Below are 16,414 nucleotides of genomic sequence, written 5' to 3' on the forward strand. Positions count from 1 at the left end.
GGTCTTGGCTGGGGAGGGTGGGTTATAAATAAAACAACTTCTTTTTCTTCTTCTTAGTTCATGAAGCTTTAACACATGTTGCAAAAGGCCCTTTAACACAGAGGCACAGCATCTTGTGAAACGCCCCCCTGCCCAGCGAAAGTAGGAGAACGCACACCTGTTTTTGCCTTGTGCACAGAGATTGGGGTGAAATCCTTGCCCCTGTAGATGAAATCCCCAACTCCCAGTTTGTAAAGACACAGCCAAACAGCAAAAAACAAACACCTAGGTATTTATTAGCAGGAGCGTTGCAGAGGTTGCAGATCTTTCACAAGCTGGCTCTCTGATCTCCATCTTTGGTGGCGTCTATGAATGCAAACCACAGAGAACCTTAGCGTCGACCCAAGGGCGCGGGGGGAGACCTGCTGCACTACAACTCCCACCAGCCGTAATCGATGGGAGTTTGAACCCCACAAAATCTGGAGGGGCCCTGCCTCTGCTCTAAGTGCACGAGGACAAAGCAGTCCTGCTCTTTTGCAAGCATGAAAAAATATATAGCTTACATCATCCAGGAGAGGCTATTGCATTTGGATCTAGGATCCCCTCCTCTTTGGTGTCCCTGCCCCCTGGGGGAGGGGGGGACATTTGTAAAATAATGCTGACTCTCCTCTGACGGAAGAGGCTGCAGATATTGACACCACGACGGACACTGGCACTGTTTGCATATTTTCTGCACTGTGGGATTCCGGAAGCAGTACATGTTACAACTGCTGCCTCTTTCTCTCCTTGCGGAAGAACGAGGCAAAGATGCGCCACTGACAAGCGTGTTGAAACAAAAGAAGCCAAACTGCTAAAACCGGGCAGAATCCTCGAAAAACAACAACCCAGACTGGTCTTAAGCTCCCACAATGCAGAGAGGGCAGCTAAGTGAGGGTTGCTCACAATCTGGAGTTGGACAAGAGGCAGGGTTGAAAGCCAATCAGATGCAAACAGCTTCAAGAGAGCAAGGTGCACGCAAGCAAAATTATCCTCTTAAGTGCTCCCTGGCAGAGGAAGAAAAAAAAAAGGCGAATGTACGCACTCTTCAGCCCAAGGCAAGTTGATAAAAGATCTCCACCTCAAGGTCCTAGTCCTCTTGAAGGCCCCTGCCGATAAAAGCAGGTGTTCATGTATGAAAACCAATACAAAGCATAGAATTGTTTTAAAAAGGGTGATTGTTCATTAGAAATAGGGGGGAAACCATCCCGTTGTAAAATGGGACACCACTGAGTGCAAAAAGGCAGGCTTCAAATTGCAGGCGGCTGTGCTCCCAGAGACTAGGCTTTTGCAGCAGGAGGTTGCCATTCCCCTTCTGCCTCAAGAGGACCGAGGTTCAAAGACGCGACCTTGAATGCTCCCAGCTCCGCCCGTCTCTCTCAGTCCAGCCTTTTCACCATGTAGGGCCCGTCCAGTTCGTAGCCGATCTTCCTGTAGTAGTCCCTGGTGCCCACACCTGTAAGCAAAAGTGGGGAAATGGGTCAGTGCAAGGAGTCTGTGCAAGAAAAGATGCTCCATGGAGGGTATCCGTCATGGACTGGTGGGACGCAGAGGAATGGTGGGAGGAGCCGGTTGGGGAAGCACCAAGGGAAGAAGGATCAGAGCCCGGGGAGTGGTGGTGGGACAGTGATGAGCGGTCAGAGGGAGAAGAGGGAGGAGACTGGGAAAGGAGACGTCGGAAGCAGAAGGGGTTACTGTTAGTTTCTGTTTGCCACTGTGCAGCTGCTTAAAGTCACAAGACTCTGTTTACATTCCAGAGACATTCCATACTGTTGGAGGTCTCTATTGGGATTTCAGCTCCGTTCGTCCGAGCTGATAAGGCTCATCTTCCTCTGAGCCCTCCCAGCAGAGCATTAAAACAACACAACAGCGGAAGGATGAGATAGGTACGGGCTACACACCATGCTTTATTACTAAGCTATGCAGAGAGCAAAGAAATATACATCCTCTCTCTATGAGAACAGAGAGCAACTGAACAAATAAAGCAAAGGAACAAAGGAAACCGGAAACCAGTAACGTCACATCCCGTCTTCCTTTCCCGTGAGACTCCAACAGTATCTGGACTCTGGAATGTAAACATAGTCCTGAGACTGCAAGCAGCTGCACAGTGAGGAAACAGAAACTAACAGTCTCACGGTTGATGGATGTGACGTACTGGTTTCCTGTTCCTTTGTTGTTCAGTTGCTCCCTGCCTTTCACAGAGAGAGGACGTGTTTTCTGTCTGCGTAGTAAGAAATAAAGCATAGCGATGAGCCATAAATCTCATCACTTCCGCATGTTGCTTTGATTCTCTGCTGAATGGGGGATGTGCCTGGAGCCTTATCAAAGGCTCAGGTCGTTAATTATCGTCGGAGGGCAATTCCGAAGGACTCGGCCGGAGAAGGATGAGCTTTATCAGCTCGGTCGAATGAAGATTCCGACAGTAACAGGGCTTAGTGAGCTGGGAGAGTCGGTGGCAGAGAGAAGTTTGTCACGGCTAAAATGGCCGCTGTTTCTTTAATGCTTAAAAAGCTGGGCCAGCATGAGTCAGCGGCCTGCACTGGGTTGTATATATAGAGTGAGAAATGTTACGTTTGTTGTTGGGTTGGTTGGTTGGTTAGTGAAAGCTGGTAATGTTGGTGTGTACAGTTGGTCAGTCGCTTTTGCACAAAAACTTTTAAGAATAAAAGCAGAAAGCACTCTGCAAGGATATTCTTGTGGACTCTTTTATGCCAACAAGGGTCTGTGGACCAGGCTGAGGAGACAAAGGGAGGTCAGAACCCTTTCCTTTTTCTTTTTTTTTTACAAACACTGACAAAGTTCAGAATCAGAGGCAGAAGAAGAAGGAGAGGAGGCAGACCAAGGGGCAGAGATGAGTCAGGCGGGAAAAGAGTCACGGGGGTCTCCCCCTCCTGCCGCAACAAGCTCCCTTGCACCCATCTCCCAGTGCCAGAAGAGGCATGAAAGGGCAGAGAAGGGGTTGGTTTCATGCAGGCACAGTCTCAAATTGCTTGGAAAAAGCCCTGGAGAGGAGGAGATGTAGATGGCTGTGGGGAGGAGGGGACATTCAGTTCCGGCAACTGATTTCAGGGAGCAAGACCCACAGGGAATGAGCTGTTGTGCTCATGAGGTCTGACCCATCACCTCTAGTTAACGAGACCATTGGTCAGGGATGATGGGACTTGTAGTCCCAAAACATCTGGAGGGCCGAGTTTCTTATGCCTCATAGAGACCATCCCAACTTACTTGAGATAATTTCCTCAAGCTGAAGATAAGCCATTTTGGAATCAGCACGGGATCAGGCCCATCTGACCTCTTCCGTTGCTGCTCCCAATATGCAAATCCAACTTAGTAATGTCTACTGCATAGCAGGGGGTTGGATTAGATGACCCACGGGGTCCCTTGCAATGATTCTACGGTACTCCAGTCTTCCCTAGCCTGCTGCCTTCCAGCTGTTTCGGACCACAACGGTGCTGGCTGCGGCTGACGGGAGTTGTAGTGCCAAACAGCTGGAAGGCGCCAAGTGGGGGTGCACGCAGCTCTACTCTGACTGGCAAAGGCACTCCCCAGATCTGCCCTGCCCCCCAAGATCTTTTAAAACTGGGAACCGAACCTGTGGCTTTCTGTGCCTAGAAGAATGCACCCTACCACAGTTCAGGCTTCCACATGCAAAAACACCCACCCGCCTTCCGTTTGCAAGAGAAGGTGCCCTCTTTTTTAACTGCAAAACATCCGAATGCACATTCCAGGCTTCCACTGAGGCTAGGGGAAATGAAATGAACCGGGCGGGGGGAGAGGGAGAGACTTGAACCTGAATTCACCTCTTGTTTTTTGAACAAAAGCGAAGGAGTGGTAAATCTGTGGAAGGAACCCAGATCATTACGGAGGACTGAAGAGGCTCGGTCGCAGTCCCAAGCGCTGGCTGGCCTCTCCGGAGCCCGCACAGCTCATCCTTTATCTCCACTCCAGAAGCACTTCTGCGTTCGGAGGCCACAATTAATTTCCCCCCCACCCACTCCTTGCGTGGGAAGGGGATTTGCAAAACACAATTGTCTCCCACAAAGGCTCCTTCCCTCCCTCCTATTCCTCTCCTCCGCTCCTTAATCAGATCCTGCCGCGCTCAAATCTTGGCTAAGCCCCGCTCGCTCGGTGGAGGAACAGCGGCTCTCCGTTAGCGTCCAGCGGAGAGGCAGAACCATTACAGGATAAACAACAGCTGCACACCCCCCTGCCAGGCTGAAAGCAGCACAGAGGCTTCCAGGACCCCTCGCGGGAAGTTTGTTCGAGAGCTTTATCCTGGCGGAGGCCGATGGGTCAGGGCAGAGAGGGCGCTGCCTCGCCAAACTCAGCCTACCTTCAGTCAACCCCGAACTTCCATCTTAGTTACAAACCCAAGGCGTGGCAACGAACTCTCGGCTTCCTCCCTCTTAGGCCGCATTCACAACACCCATTACAGCAAATGGCATTCCCACCAAAGAATTCTAAGAACGTAAGAAGGACCAGGCCCACGGCAGGCAGGATTCGACCTCATGGCCAACTCTCCCCCTCCTGTGGTCTTCATCCTGGCTAGCGGCCACCCATAGTCCTCTCCTCCTCCGTGAATCTGTCTAATCCTCTTCTAAAGTCATCCAAGTTGGTGGCCGTCACTGCCTCCTCCATAGTTTACTGTATTTTTCGCTCTATAAGACGCACCCGACCATAAGACGCACCTAGTTTTTAGAGGAGGAAAACAAGAAACAAGAAAGCAACGCAAAGCCTCTTGAGCGAAGAGGCAGGAGCGCTCCCGCTGCAAAGAGGCTTTGCGTGGCTATCCCCGAAGCCAGAAGAGCAGCGTGGTGTAGTGGTTAAGAGCGGTAGTCTCGTAATCTGGGGAACCGGGTTCGCGTCTCTGCTCCTCCACATGCAGCTGCTGGGTGACCTTGGGCCAGTCACACTTCTCTGAAGTCTCTCAGCCCCACTCACCTCACAGAGTGTTTGTTGTGGGGGAGGAAGGGAAAGGAGAATGTGAGCCGCTTTGAGACACCCTAGGGTAGTGATAAAGCGGGATATCAAATCCAAATCCAAACTCTCGCTGTTATGGCTTCTGGCTTAGCCGCGCAGCCTGCATTCGCTCCATAAGACGCACACACATTTCCCCTTACTTTTTAGGAGGGAACAAGTGCATCTTATAGAGCGAAAAATACAGTACCTACGGCTTCGACTGGCTGGCTAAACCAGGTGCACGCAGCCAATGGATCTCAAGCCCTTGGTGACTTGGGGGCTTCGCCTGTGTGCAAAGACAGGCTCCGCTGGGTTGAGTGGATGAGACCGAGAGTGGGTCCAATCATCATGAAGGTCGTTTCTGCACCTGCGCTGTACAGGGAAACGAAGGGCAGGTGGGGCGTGTCCACCTGGAAAGGGAGCCCATCTAGGGAAAGGAAAACTCTAATGCTAAGCTTCCACTGCCTTGAGGCAGTGAGAAAGGCTTCAGGAGTAAACCCTGACGAACAATCTGTACCCACTGCCTTGAGGGATATATTTGGGAGGAGAAAAGGCTAAGGAGTAAACCCAATAAACACATGAGACGTAACTGGCTGTGTTCTTAGATAAATAAGATATACTATTCATAGTATCAAATGGTAAATTTCAACAGAAGTAACTTGTAAAGTTCAACAAACAAACGAAGCAGAAGGCTTTGTGAAAGGATTTTGTGGAACTATAACAACCTTTCATAAGGGACGCGGGTTGCGCTGTGGGTTAAACCACAGAGCCTAGGACTTGCCGATCAGAAGGTTGGCGGTTCGAATCCCCGCGACGCGGTGAGCTCCCGTTGCTCGGTCCCTGCTCCTGCCAACCTAGCAGTTCGAAAGCACGTCAAAGTGCGAGTAGATAAATAGGTACCGCTCCAGCGGGAAGGTAAATGGCATTTCCGTGCGCTGCTCTGGTTTGCCAGAAGCGGCTTAGTCATGCTGGCCACATGACTCAGAAGCTTTACGCCGGCTCCCTCGGCCAATAAAGCGAGATGAGCACCGCAACCCCAAAGTCGGCCATGACTGGACCTAATGGTCAGATGTCCCTTTACCTTTACCAACCTTCGTTGGGATGGTTTGGACTTTATGAACAGACAGGTGGATCAGACACCATTACACGGATGGACCTTATGCATGAACTGACGATAGAATGATCTGATCCACTGGGTGTTCTGCTTTGTTCGTTTGCTGAACTTTATGAGTTACTTCTGCAGAAATTTACAATTTGATATATGAATAGTATATCTTATTTATCTAAGAACACAGCTGGTTACGTCTCATGAGTATGCTTAAGTGACCATAGGTTTGTTTGCTGTTGCTAAGGAGTAAACCCTACACAAATCTGGAGTGGAGTCCTTAAGGCAGTTGGACGGCACCTTGTATGCCTCTTTCTGGCAACTCTTGCTGCCAAGCTGGTGTCCAATGTATTGCTCTGCTTTCCTTTGGACCACACCAGTGAGGCTGAGGGTGAGTGGGTTGTACAGTGGTACCTCGGGTTACATACGCTTCAGGTTACAGACTCCGCTAACCGAGAAATAGTGCTTCAGGTTAAGAACTTTGCTTCAGGATGAGAACAGAAATCAGGCTCTGGTGGCACGGCAGCAGCAGGAGGCCCCATTAGCTAAAGTGGTGCTTCAGGTTAAGAACAGTTTCAGGTTAAGAACAGACCTCCGGAACGAATTAAGTACTTAACCTGAGGTACCACTGTATTCTCTTCTGGGTAGCCCAGGACCTCCACACACAAAATTCCCAGGCTTCTGTGAAGTACTTCCTATTATCCATGCTGGATCTTCCAAAACTCTACTTCATCGGGGAGCTGTAGTTCATTAAGAGTTGTTAGGAGATACGCCCCCCCCCTCCATTCTCTTCCCAGAGCTACAATTCCTAGAGATGTTGAACAATCCATCTCTTTTCCCAGGGAGCTCTGGGCATTGTAGCTCTGGAAGAGGAATAGGCTGCAGGTTCCTAAGTTGTATCATATGCCCTGAAATCTATTCCCTGGGATTTTTACGCAGGAAGGAGAAGGGGCACTGCAATGTTGACCACTGGACTGCACTCCAGTCGGTCAGGCTGCCTCTGGGAAGTGCAGCCGCCAAAATTTCTGGGTCCCTGCTGGGTGACGACAAACCCTCCAAGCAAACCGTCGCTCCTGGGAAGGCTCAAGCTATGCCTGCCTTGAGTTGTGTTCATGCCCTGCTCATCCAAGGTCTCAGAATCTTGCGGCTCAGCAAAATGCAGACTTAGCTGAGAGTTAGGTATATTCGCCTCTCTGAGTGACGCACACTCGAGCATCAGGCAAGAAGTGGCGGTCAATGAAAAGGGCATCCTATTACCCTTTTCTGCGTCTTTGCTGCCGCAATTCTCTCTCTCTCTCTCTCTTAAAATAATTTTTATTGGGATTTTATTTACAACATAAATCAACCCCCCCAATACACAAATCCACCCTCATTAAACATGAACATAACATAAGTGAGCATAACATATAACAAGACAAACAACCAAATAAAAGACTTCCTTTATCCTGTATCTGGCCTCCTTATTTACTTCTTATAAACTGGTTCCTTTATGAATAATCATTAAGATTTTTCTAATTATAACAAAGTCTTCTGCAGACATTAATTGAAGCAAGTCCAGGTATGTATTTTAGGGCACTGTTTTGTGAAGTATTCTGTGCATTTCCCCCATGCTTTTTGAAACTCTTGTCTAGTGTGATCTCTAATTGCCTCTGTTAATCTAGCCAGTTCAATATACTCTATCTTGCCATTCCTTTTTTGTTGGCACAGTTTCTTTTTTCCAGTTTTTAGCAATTAGGATCCTTGCCACTCCTGTGGAATTCTCATTCAATATGTGGAAGAGCATGCTTTTAATAGAATCATGGAACTGTGGGGTTGAAAGAGATCCCAAGCATCATTTAGTCCAACCTTCTGCAATGCGGGGACCTCAGCTTCTGCGAGGGGGAATCCTACCATATCCCCATCACTGCAGAGTGTTTTCTTACCCCACAGGAGAGGACAGAACAGGTCCAAGGGCTACCACCACAGGCACATGCACACTGCAGCCACCACACTGGGAACTTATTCTCTATCATGTCAGCATACAAAGTGCTGTGCGCACTGGGCAACTCATCTTACCCTAACATCCTCGCTGAAGTTTAGGGTTACACAGTGAGAAGCTCAGGGTCCACCCAGAGAACTGTGTGGAACAATCACAACCATCTGAAGATGGTTCGCCCAAAGTCTAAGCACGCAGCCCCACTGAGATTTTAAATAATATGCAGGGTTCACTACCAGAAACCAACAGTTTATTTATCTTCCATTACAGTGGTACCTTGGGTTAAGTACATAATTGGTTCCAGAGGTCTGTTCTTAACCTGAAACTGTTCTTAACCTGAAGCACTTTAACAAATGGGACCTCCTGCTGCTACCACGCTGCCGGAGCACGATTTCTGTTCTCATCCTGAAGCAAAGTTTTTTACCTGAAGCACTATTTCTGGGTTAGCGGAGTCTGTAACCTGAAGCGTATGTAACCTGAAGCGTATGTAACCCGAGGTACCACTGTATACTGAAAGGTATCACCTTGCCGACAAAGGTCCGTATAGTTAAAGCTATGGTTTTCCCAGTAGTGATGTATGGAAGCGAGAGCTGGACCATAAAAAAGGCTGATCGCTGAAGAATTGATGCTTTTGAATTCTGGTGCTGGAGGAGACTCTTGAGAGTCCCCTGGACTGCAAGAAGATCAAACCTCTCCATTCTGAAGGAAATCAGCCCTGAGTGCTCACCGGAAGGACAGATCCTGAAGCTGAGGCTCCAAGACTTTGGCGACCTCATGAGAAGAGAAGATTCCCTGGAAAAGACCCTGATGTTGGGAAAGATGGAGGGCACAAGGAGAAGGGGACGACAGAGGACGAGATGGTGGGACAGTGTTCTCGAAGCTACCAGCATTTGACCCAACTGCGGGAGGCAGTGGAAGACAGGAGTGCCCGGCGTGCTCTGGTCCAGGGGGTCACGAAGAGTCGGACACGACTAAACAACTAAACAGCAACATACTGAAAGGGCTGCCTTATGGAAGTTGGAGCAAGCTTGCTTTCTCCTGCTCCGGAGGATAGGACTCAAACCAATGGCTTCAAGGAGATTCTGACTCAACATCAGGAAGAACCTTCTGACAGTAAGAGCTGCTTGACACTGGAACGGATTTCCCTAGGAGTTTGTGGACTCTCCTTCCTTTGAGGTTTTTAAATGGAGGTTGTATGGCCATCGGTCATGGGTGCCTTAGCTGAGATTCCTGCACTGCAGGGGGCTGGACTGGACGGCCCTTTGGTGTCCCAACCCTAGAATTCTCTGATTCTAACATCCTTAATCATTCCAAAATAGACACACCTCTCTCGTTCTCTTTTAAAAATGAATCATGTTTAGTTTGAGGGTTGGTGGATGAGAAGGTAAGAAGTGTCTGCTGGATCAGGCCAAGGGCCCAACTAGTCCAGCATCTTGTTTTCACCATGGGTAGGCAAACTAATGTTTTAATGTTGTATTTTAATCTTGTTTTTAAGTTGTGTTTCAATCAATTTGTTTTTATATCGGGTGTTAGCCGCACTGAGCCCGGTCTTGGCTGGGGAGGGCGGGGTATAAATAAAATTATTATTATTATTATTAGGCCCGGGGGCCGGATCCGGCCCTATCACCTTCTCAGTCCGGCCCGCGGATGGTCTGGGAGTCAGCGTGTTTTTACATGAGTAGAATGTGTCCTTTTATTTAAAATGCATATCTGGGTTATTTGTGGGGCATAGTTATTTGTTTATTCCCCCCCAAAAATATAGTCCGGCCCCCCCACAAGGTCTGAGGGACAGTGGACCGGCCCCCAGCTGAAAAAGTCTGCTGACCTCTGGTTCTCAACAGTGGTCAAACCAGATGTGCAGGACAAGTGCTCTCTCTGCATGCGATTCACAGCGGCTTGTATTCACAGGAATATCCTGCCTCTGACATGGGAGGGAGCAGAGCGCCTTCTCCTCCACGACCTTGTCTAATCCTCTTAGCAGGAAAGGCTTCATTACAGAAGTCAGATTACTCTCTGGTTTGCCTACGTACTTCTGTTTCGTCAGCATCAAGTACGTAGGAGATGCAAAGGCTTCTCGCCTGCCGTGGATGTGTGCTTGTGCGGGGTTTTCATTATTCGGCGATGAGAAAAAGTCTATCGGAACATGCTCAGAGGCATTCCTACGAACGCAAGGAGAGCCTGCTGGGTCAGGCCAATGGGGTGGATCTGGTCCAGCGTCCTGTTCTCATAGCGGCCAACCAGATGCCCCAAGGGGAAACCTGCAGCAGGATCTGACCAAAAGGACACTCTCCCCTCCTGTGGTTTTCAGCAACTGGCAATCAGACGCGTCACTGCCTCAGACTGTGGAGGCAGAGCCGAGCCGTCCTGGCTAGTAGCCATCGATAGCCCTCTCCTCCTCCACGAATTTGCCCAATCCTCTTTTAAATGTCTCCAAGTTGGTGGCCATCATTGCCTCCTGCGGCAGGGAGTTCCATAGTTTAACTACGTGCTGCGTGAAGGTCAGGGAGCTGCCATCGGAACAGGGAAGGGAGGCAGAGGGGCCGTTGGGATACAGGGAACCTCCGAAAATCTTGCGAAGCAGTTCCTCTTCCTGCAGTGGGGAAGCGGGGAAAGGACCAGAGGATGCTGCTGGGAGCCCCTCTGAGGGTGGGGGAAGCCACCCCTCTAGGGTAAAGGAGGGGAAAGGGCTAGAGGACGCTGCAGGAAGCCTCAGCACTGCTCCTGGCCAAGCCAGCCAGGAGGGAAACACGCCTCTTCTGTCGCCCACCTTGCGCAGAGGAGTAAAAGACAAAGAAGGAAGGAAACGACTGGGGGTGACTAAGTTCTTATATTGGACCCGGAAAGAACCACTCCTGGATTCTGCTAGCAATTGAGGCAGACATGAACTGATGCTTCTGCACTGCAAATAGTTTTTGCACCAAAATAAAGCCTGTAAAAGACAGGTCCTGCCTGGTTACTCACGAGCAACCACCACTGACACCTGACATTTCCTTTCATTCCTCCTCCCATTTTTGGCTGAAATAAGCCACCCTTGGTTCAAATTAAGCCACACTCAATCATTTCAGTGCTAAAAAGGACTTGATCAATTTCAGATTCTAAAGAAAAGGGAGGTCATAACAGATGCTGTTATTTGCATGCAGGTGAATGCTTAAGGTGGCCCACCAGAGATTCTTCAGCTGTGAATCTTGCATCGCAGGGGGCTGAGGTTGTTGGGTATGTTTAGTCTGGAGAAGACAGGCAATAGGAGAGCCATCTTCAAATATCTGAAGGGCTGTCACATGGAAGATGGAGCAAGCTTGTTTTCTCCTTGGCGAGAGCCAGTGTGGCGTAGTGGTTAAGAGTCTCGTAATCTGGTGAACTGGGTTCGCTTCCCCGCTCCTCCACATGCAGCTGCTGGGTGACCTTGGGCCAGTCACACTTCTTTGAAGTCTCTCAGCCCCACTCACCTCACAGAGTGTTTGTTGTGGGGGAGGAAGGGAAAGGAGAATGTTAGCCGCTTTGAGACTCCTCAAAGGGAGTGAAAGGCAGGATATCAAATCCAAACTCTTCTTCTTCTTCTGCCCCTGAGGGCAGGACCTGAACCAATGGCTTCAAATTACAAGAAAGGAGATTCCGACTGAATACAGTCATACCTCGAGTTGAAGTAGTTGAGCGTTTTTGGGTTGCGCTCCGCGGTGACCCAGAAATAACGGAACGGGTTACTTCTGGGTTTCGCTGCTTGTGCAGACGCTCAAAATGACATCAGGCACATGCATGGAAGCGGCGAATTGTGACCCGCGCACATGCGGGTTGCGTTCTGCTCTGGATGTGAACAGGGCTCCAGAACGGATCCCATTCGCATCCAGAGGTACCACTGTATATGGAAAAACTTTCTGACAGTAAGAGCTGTTCGACTGAGGAACGGTCTCCCTCGGGAGGTTGTGGACTCTCCTTCCTTGGAGGTTTTTAATAATAATAATAATAATAATAATAATAATAATAATAATAATAATAATTTATTATTTGTACCCCGCCCATCTGGCTGGGTTTCCCCAGGAACTCTGGGCGGCTTCCACAAAGACAAAAAATACACTAAGATGTCACGCATTAAAAACTTCCCTGAACAGGGCTGCCTTACGATGTCTTCTGCATGTCAGGTAGTTGTTTATCTCTTTGACATCTGGTGGGAGGGCGTTTCACAGGGCGGGCACCACCACCGAGAAGGCCCTCTGCCCGGTTCCCTGTAGCTTTGCTTCTCGCAGCGAGGGAACCGCCAGAAGGCCCTCGGCGCTGGACCTCAGCGTCCGGGCAGAATGATGGGGGTGGAGACGCTCCTTCTGGGCTGAGCCGTTTTAAAGCAGAGCTTGGATTGCCATCTGTCATGGATGCTTTAGTTGTGATTCCTGCGTTGCAGGGGGTGGACTGGATGACCCTTGGGGTCCCTTCCAACTCTACAGTTCTATGATTCTAGCCTCCCTTATCCCCCTCTTCCTTTTTTCCCTACTGCAGCAGCAGCAACTCCCACCACCCAACCGATGCAGCTGGGGTGAGGCGGAGCGGCTGCGGAGTCATTAATGAAATATCGCCGTCTCTCTAGGAGACCAATGAGATGTAATCGCTCCATCTGGAGCTCTGTGGTGGCTCCGAGATTGTTTCCAATGGTACAAAAGGAAACCTAATGGATGCGTCCGGAGCGGTGCTGATGGCAGGCATCCTCACCCCCACCAAAATAAAACAAAAAGCCTAAGTGAGATGGAATTAGCCTGCAGATGGGCAGAGCGCCCAGCCTCCCCGACGCCCAAATATTAATGTCAGGCTGCTGATCGTTAAGCTCCCTTTTAATGAAGTAGAAAATTCGAGCGTAAACTGTTTGCCATTTCAAAATCCATACCATACGTTTCCATCGTTAGCTCTTCTTTCTTACAGAGGGAGATTATTTCTATTTATTTGCCTTTTATTTGTTGCATTTCTAGTCTACTTCAAAGCGGCTAAAGATGGTGAATATCAGGGTCTCCCAAACTTGGGTCTCCTGCTGTTTTCGGACTACAAGTCCCATCATCCCTGACCACTGGTCCTGCTAGCTAGGGATGATGGGAGTTGTAGTCCGAAAACATCAGGGGAGCCAAGTTTGGGAAAGCCTAGAGCAGCCTTTCTCAACCTGTGGGTCCCCAGATGTTGTTGAACTACAACTCCCATCACCCCTAGCCAGCAAGGCCAGAGCTCAGGGATGATGGGAGTTGTAGTCCAACAACATCTGGGGACCCACAGGTTGAAAACTGCTGGCCTTAAGCATATGGTCCTCTCCCTGCCCCCATTTAATCCCCACACCAGTGAGGTAGGCCAGGTTAAGAGAGGCAGTGACTGGCCCAAGCTCACCCAGTGAGCTTTTTGGCCGTGCGGGGATTTGAACCCATGTCCCCCCAGACACTAGCCTAACACTCTAACCACTACATGACACTGCAGGTCTACGAGAGGAAAAGGGGTGTGATAGCAGGACATCTGCTCTGCATGCAGAAGACCCTGGGTTCGATGTCCATTTTAAAACTAATTTTTCCTTATACATGACATCTGCAGCAAGAATCCTGGTGGCTTAGTACCGGAAAGGGAATCAGTTACCCACTAGGGGAGAATGGTTATGTAAGCTTTCAGAATATTCAGAATTAACCAAATTGACAGATATAATAAGAAAAAAGCCCAAAAGCGAAGTGAAAAAGGAATGGGAGCGCCTAAATGAATATCTTAAAAGCCAAGGTTCGAGGACAGAAATCTGGCTGAGTCTGGAATAACCTTGTGAAGTCAAAGGATAAGAAAGAGGGATTTCTTTCTAGATGCTAGGATAGAGGTGATCAGGAAAACAGGAAAACAGGAAGACACAATGAGAGGTAAAGGAGGTGCTGTGGGATTGGTGGAAGTCAATGTTTGTTTTTCTTTTTAGTGTTTATATTATTAATTTGTAAGATTTGGATTTGGAATTTTTTTGTATGCTTGTTTTTGTGTTTTGTGTATTGTTACTTTTCGTTGTTGTGTGAAGAATACTAATAAATTTAATAATGTTTTAAAATTAATAATAATAATAATAATAATAATAATAATAATAGGGATTGGTCAAGCAGAGGAGGCCCTGGAAAGCCAGTATCGGGCAGAAGGGACAGTGAGGAGTGAGGCAACTGCAGGTGTGCTTTGCCATTCCATGGGGAGTCACAGGGACGGACTCAGCAGGAAGGAAGCCTCGCAGATAAGTCAACCCTGATAGACAGCAATGTCTCTCCAGGGTTTCAGGCAGCGCTCCTTTACACAATGCATAGTTGAACTATGGAACTCCCTCCCACAGGAGCCCGTGCTGGATGGCTTTAAAAAGAGGGCTGGAAGTTAAGGCTATCAATGGCTCCAAGCCACAGTGGCTATGCTCCACTTTCATGGCCAGTGGCAGCGATGCTTCTGAATCCCGGTTGCTGGAAAGCACAGGAGGCGAGGGTTGCTCTTGGATTCGAATCCTGATCACCAGAGGCCTGTGGTTGGCCGCCGTGAGAACAGCATGCTGGACTAGATGGGCTCCCATTGGCCGGATCCAGCAGGGGTCTTTGCATGTTCTTATGAAGCATAAGAGACATCACCTTTGACAAAAATCCATATAGTTAAAGCTATGGTTTTCCCAATAGTGATGTATGGAAATGAGAGCTGGACCATAAAGAAGGCTGATCGCTGAAGAATGGATGCTTTTGAATTCTGGTGCTGGAGGAGACTCTTGAGAGTCCCATGGACTGCAAGAAGATCAAACCGACCCATTCTTAAGGAAATCAGCCCTGAGTGCTCACTGGAAGGACAGATCCTGAAGCTGAGGCTCCAAGACTTTGGCCACCTCATGAGAAGAGAAGACTCCCTGGAAAAGACCCTGATGCTGGGAAAGATGGAGGGCACAAGGAGAAGGGGACGACAGAGGACGAGATGGGTGGACAGTGTTCTCGAAGGTACCAGCATGAGTTTGACCAAACTGCGGGAGGCAGTGGAAGACAGGAGTGCCTGGCGTGCTCTGGTCCATGGGTTCACAAAGAGTCAGAAACGACTAAACAACAATATGAGGCATACAGTGGTACCTCATGTTACATACGCTTCAGGTTACATACGCTTCAGGTTACAGACTCTGCTAACCCAGAAATAGTACCTCGGGTTAAGAACTTTGCTTCAGGATGAGAACAGAAATCGTGCTCTGGCGGGGCGGCAGCAGCGGGAGGCCCCATTAGCTAAAGTGGTGCTTCAGGTTAAACACAGTTTCAGGTTAAGAACAGACCCCTGGAACGAATTAAGTACTTAACCCGAGGTACCACTGTATTTCTTCCAACAGAGAGCTTGTGTGTGTGCAGCATGCCTCCCTCTGCCCCCCGCCCCCCAAAACGAACACAGAACCATAGAATTGTCATGCTGGAACGGGCTGCAAGGGTCATCTAGTCCAACCCCTTGCCCTGCAGGAATTTTTTGCCCTGCATGGGGCTCGAACCCACAACCCTTGAGATTAAGAGGCTCATGCTCGGCCGACCGAGCTACAGGTATTCCGAGGTTCAATGGCAGGAAGGAGAGCGGAGTCCTCAGTCCTGCCGCAGCTCAATTTCCCCCTTTTGTTTCTCAAAGGAGCTGGCAAACGAAGGGACAGCCAGCTCGGACGTCATCGCTTCCCGGAGTCCTCCCCTCCTTCCCAGACCCGGCGGCTGCAGTGCCCACTCAGGCATTCAGCATTTCTGGCCTGTGTCCATGTTAATTTTCTACTTGACAGCACACAAATCGAAATCTGGTCTGGGGGAAAGCTGATCAGCCCCGCTACGTGGTAATTAATTCGCGGCGCAGAAGCGCAACGCTGGCAAGGCGGGCCCCCCCTCCCCCTGCCCCAACGCTGCCCCACAGGAGAGGTGGGACGTCATTGAAATGACGGCGAGCCGGGGGGGGGTATTTTTATCTCCTTTCCCCACCACCACCGGCTCACACACAGACCCAACATAAAATAGCAAGGCATTAAACATCTTCGAAATGACTAAGGAGCATGTTGCAAACATTGCTGGACTGAAGTCTCTGATCGGAGGGTGATGGCATGCACAAAGCTTTTTTTTTTCAATGGGGAAGGGGGAGAGATAGGGGGCAAAGGGCAGTCCTGGTCTGTGCCTGGCCGCTCCTTTGGGTCGTCCTTTCAGCTGGGGAGTCCTAGGAGCTGGGGAGTTTGCAGAAGAAGCCTGTGGGAGTCAGGGGGCAAAGATCTAGAGCAGCAGTAGGCAAGGGGGGGCAGGATTAGACAACTTCAGGGTGGAAAGGGCCATCTCAGGACATCTTCAGGAGAGGAAAAGGCTAAGGAGTAAACCTTACACAAATCCGGAATGGAGTCCTTAAGGGGGTTG

General features: G+C 49.5%; 1 protein-coding gene across 1 annotated transcript in view; it reads right to left on the minus strand.

The window, feature by feature from the left end:
- Nucleotides 1-255: 255 nt before the first annotated feature.
- The window catches only part of ELP3 (elongator acetyltransferase complex subunit 3), a 107,208-nt gene continuing 91,049 nt past the window's right edge, over nt 256-16,414 (minus strand). The window contains exon 15 of the mRNA XM_053383811.1: nt 256-1,471. Coding sequence (XP_053239786.1) covers nt 1,395-1,471 — 77 coding nt within the window. The 3' untranslated portion in view covers nt 256-1,394. The remainder of the gene's footprint in view (nt 1,472-16,414) is intronic.

This window comes from Podarcis raffonei, chromosome 3, assembly GCF_027172205.1.
Source record: "Podarcis raffonei isolate rPodRaf1 chromosome 3, rPodRaf1.pri, whole genome shotgun sequence".
Lineage (NCBI taxonomy): Eukaryota > Metazoa > Chordata > Lepidosauria > Squamata > Lacertidae > Podarcis > Podarcis raffonei.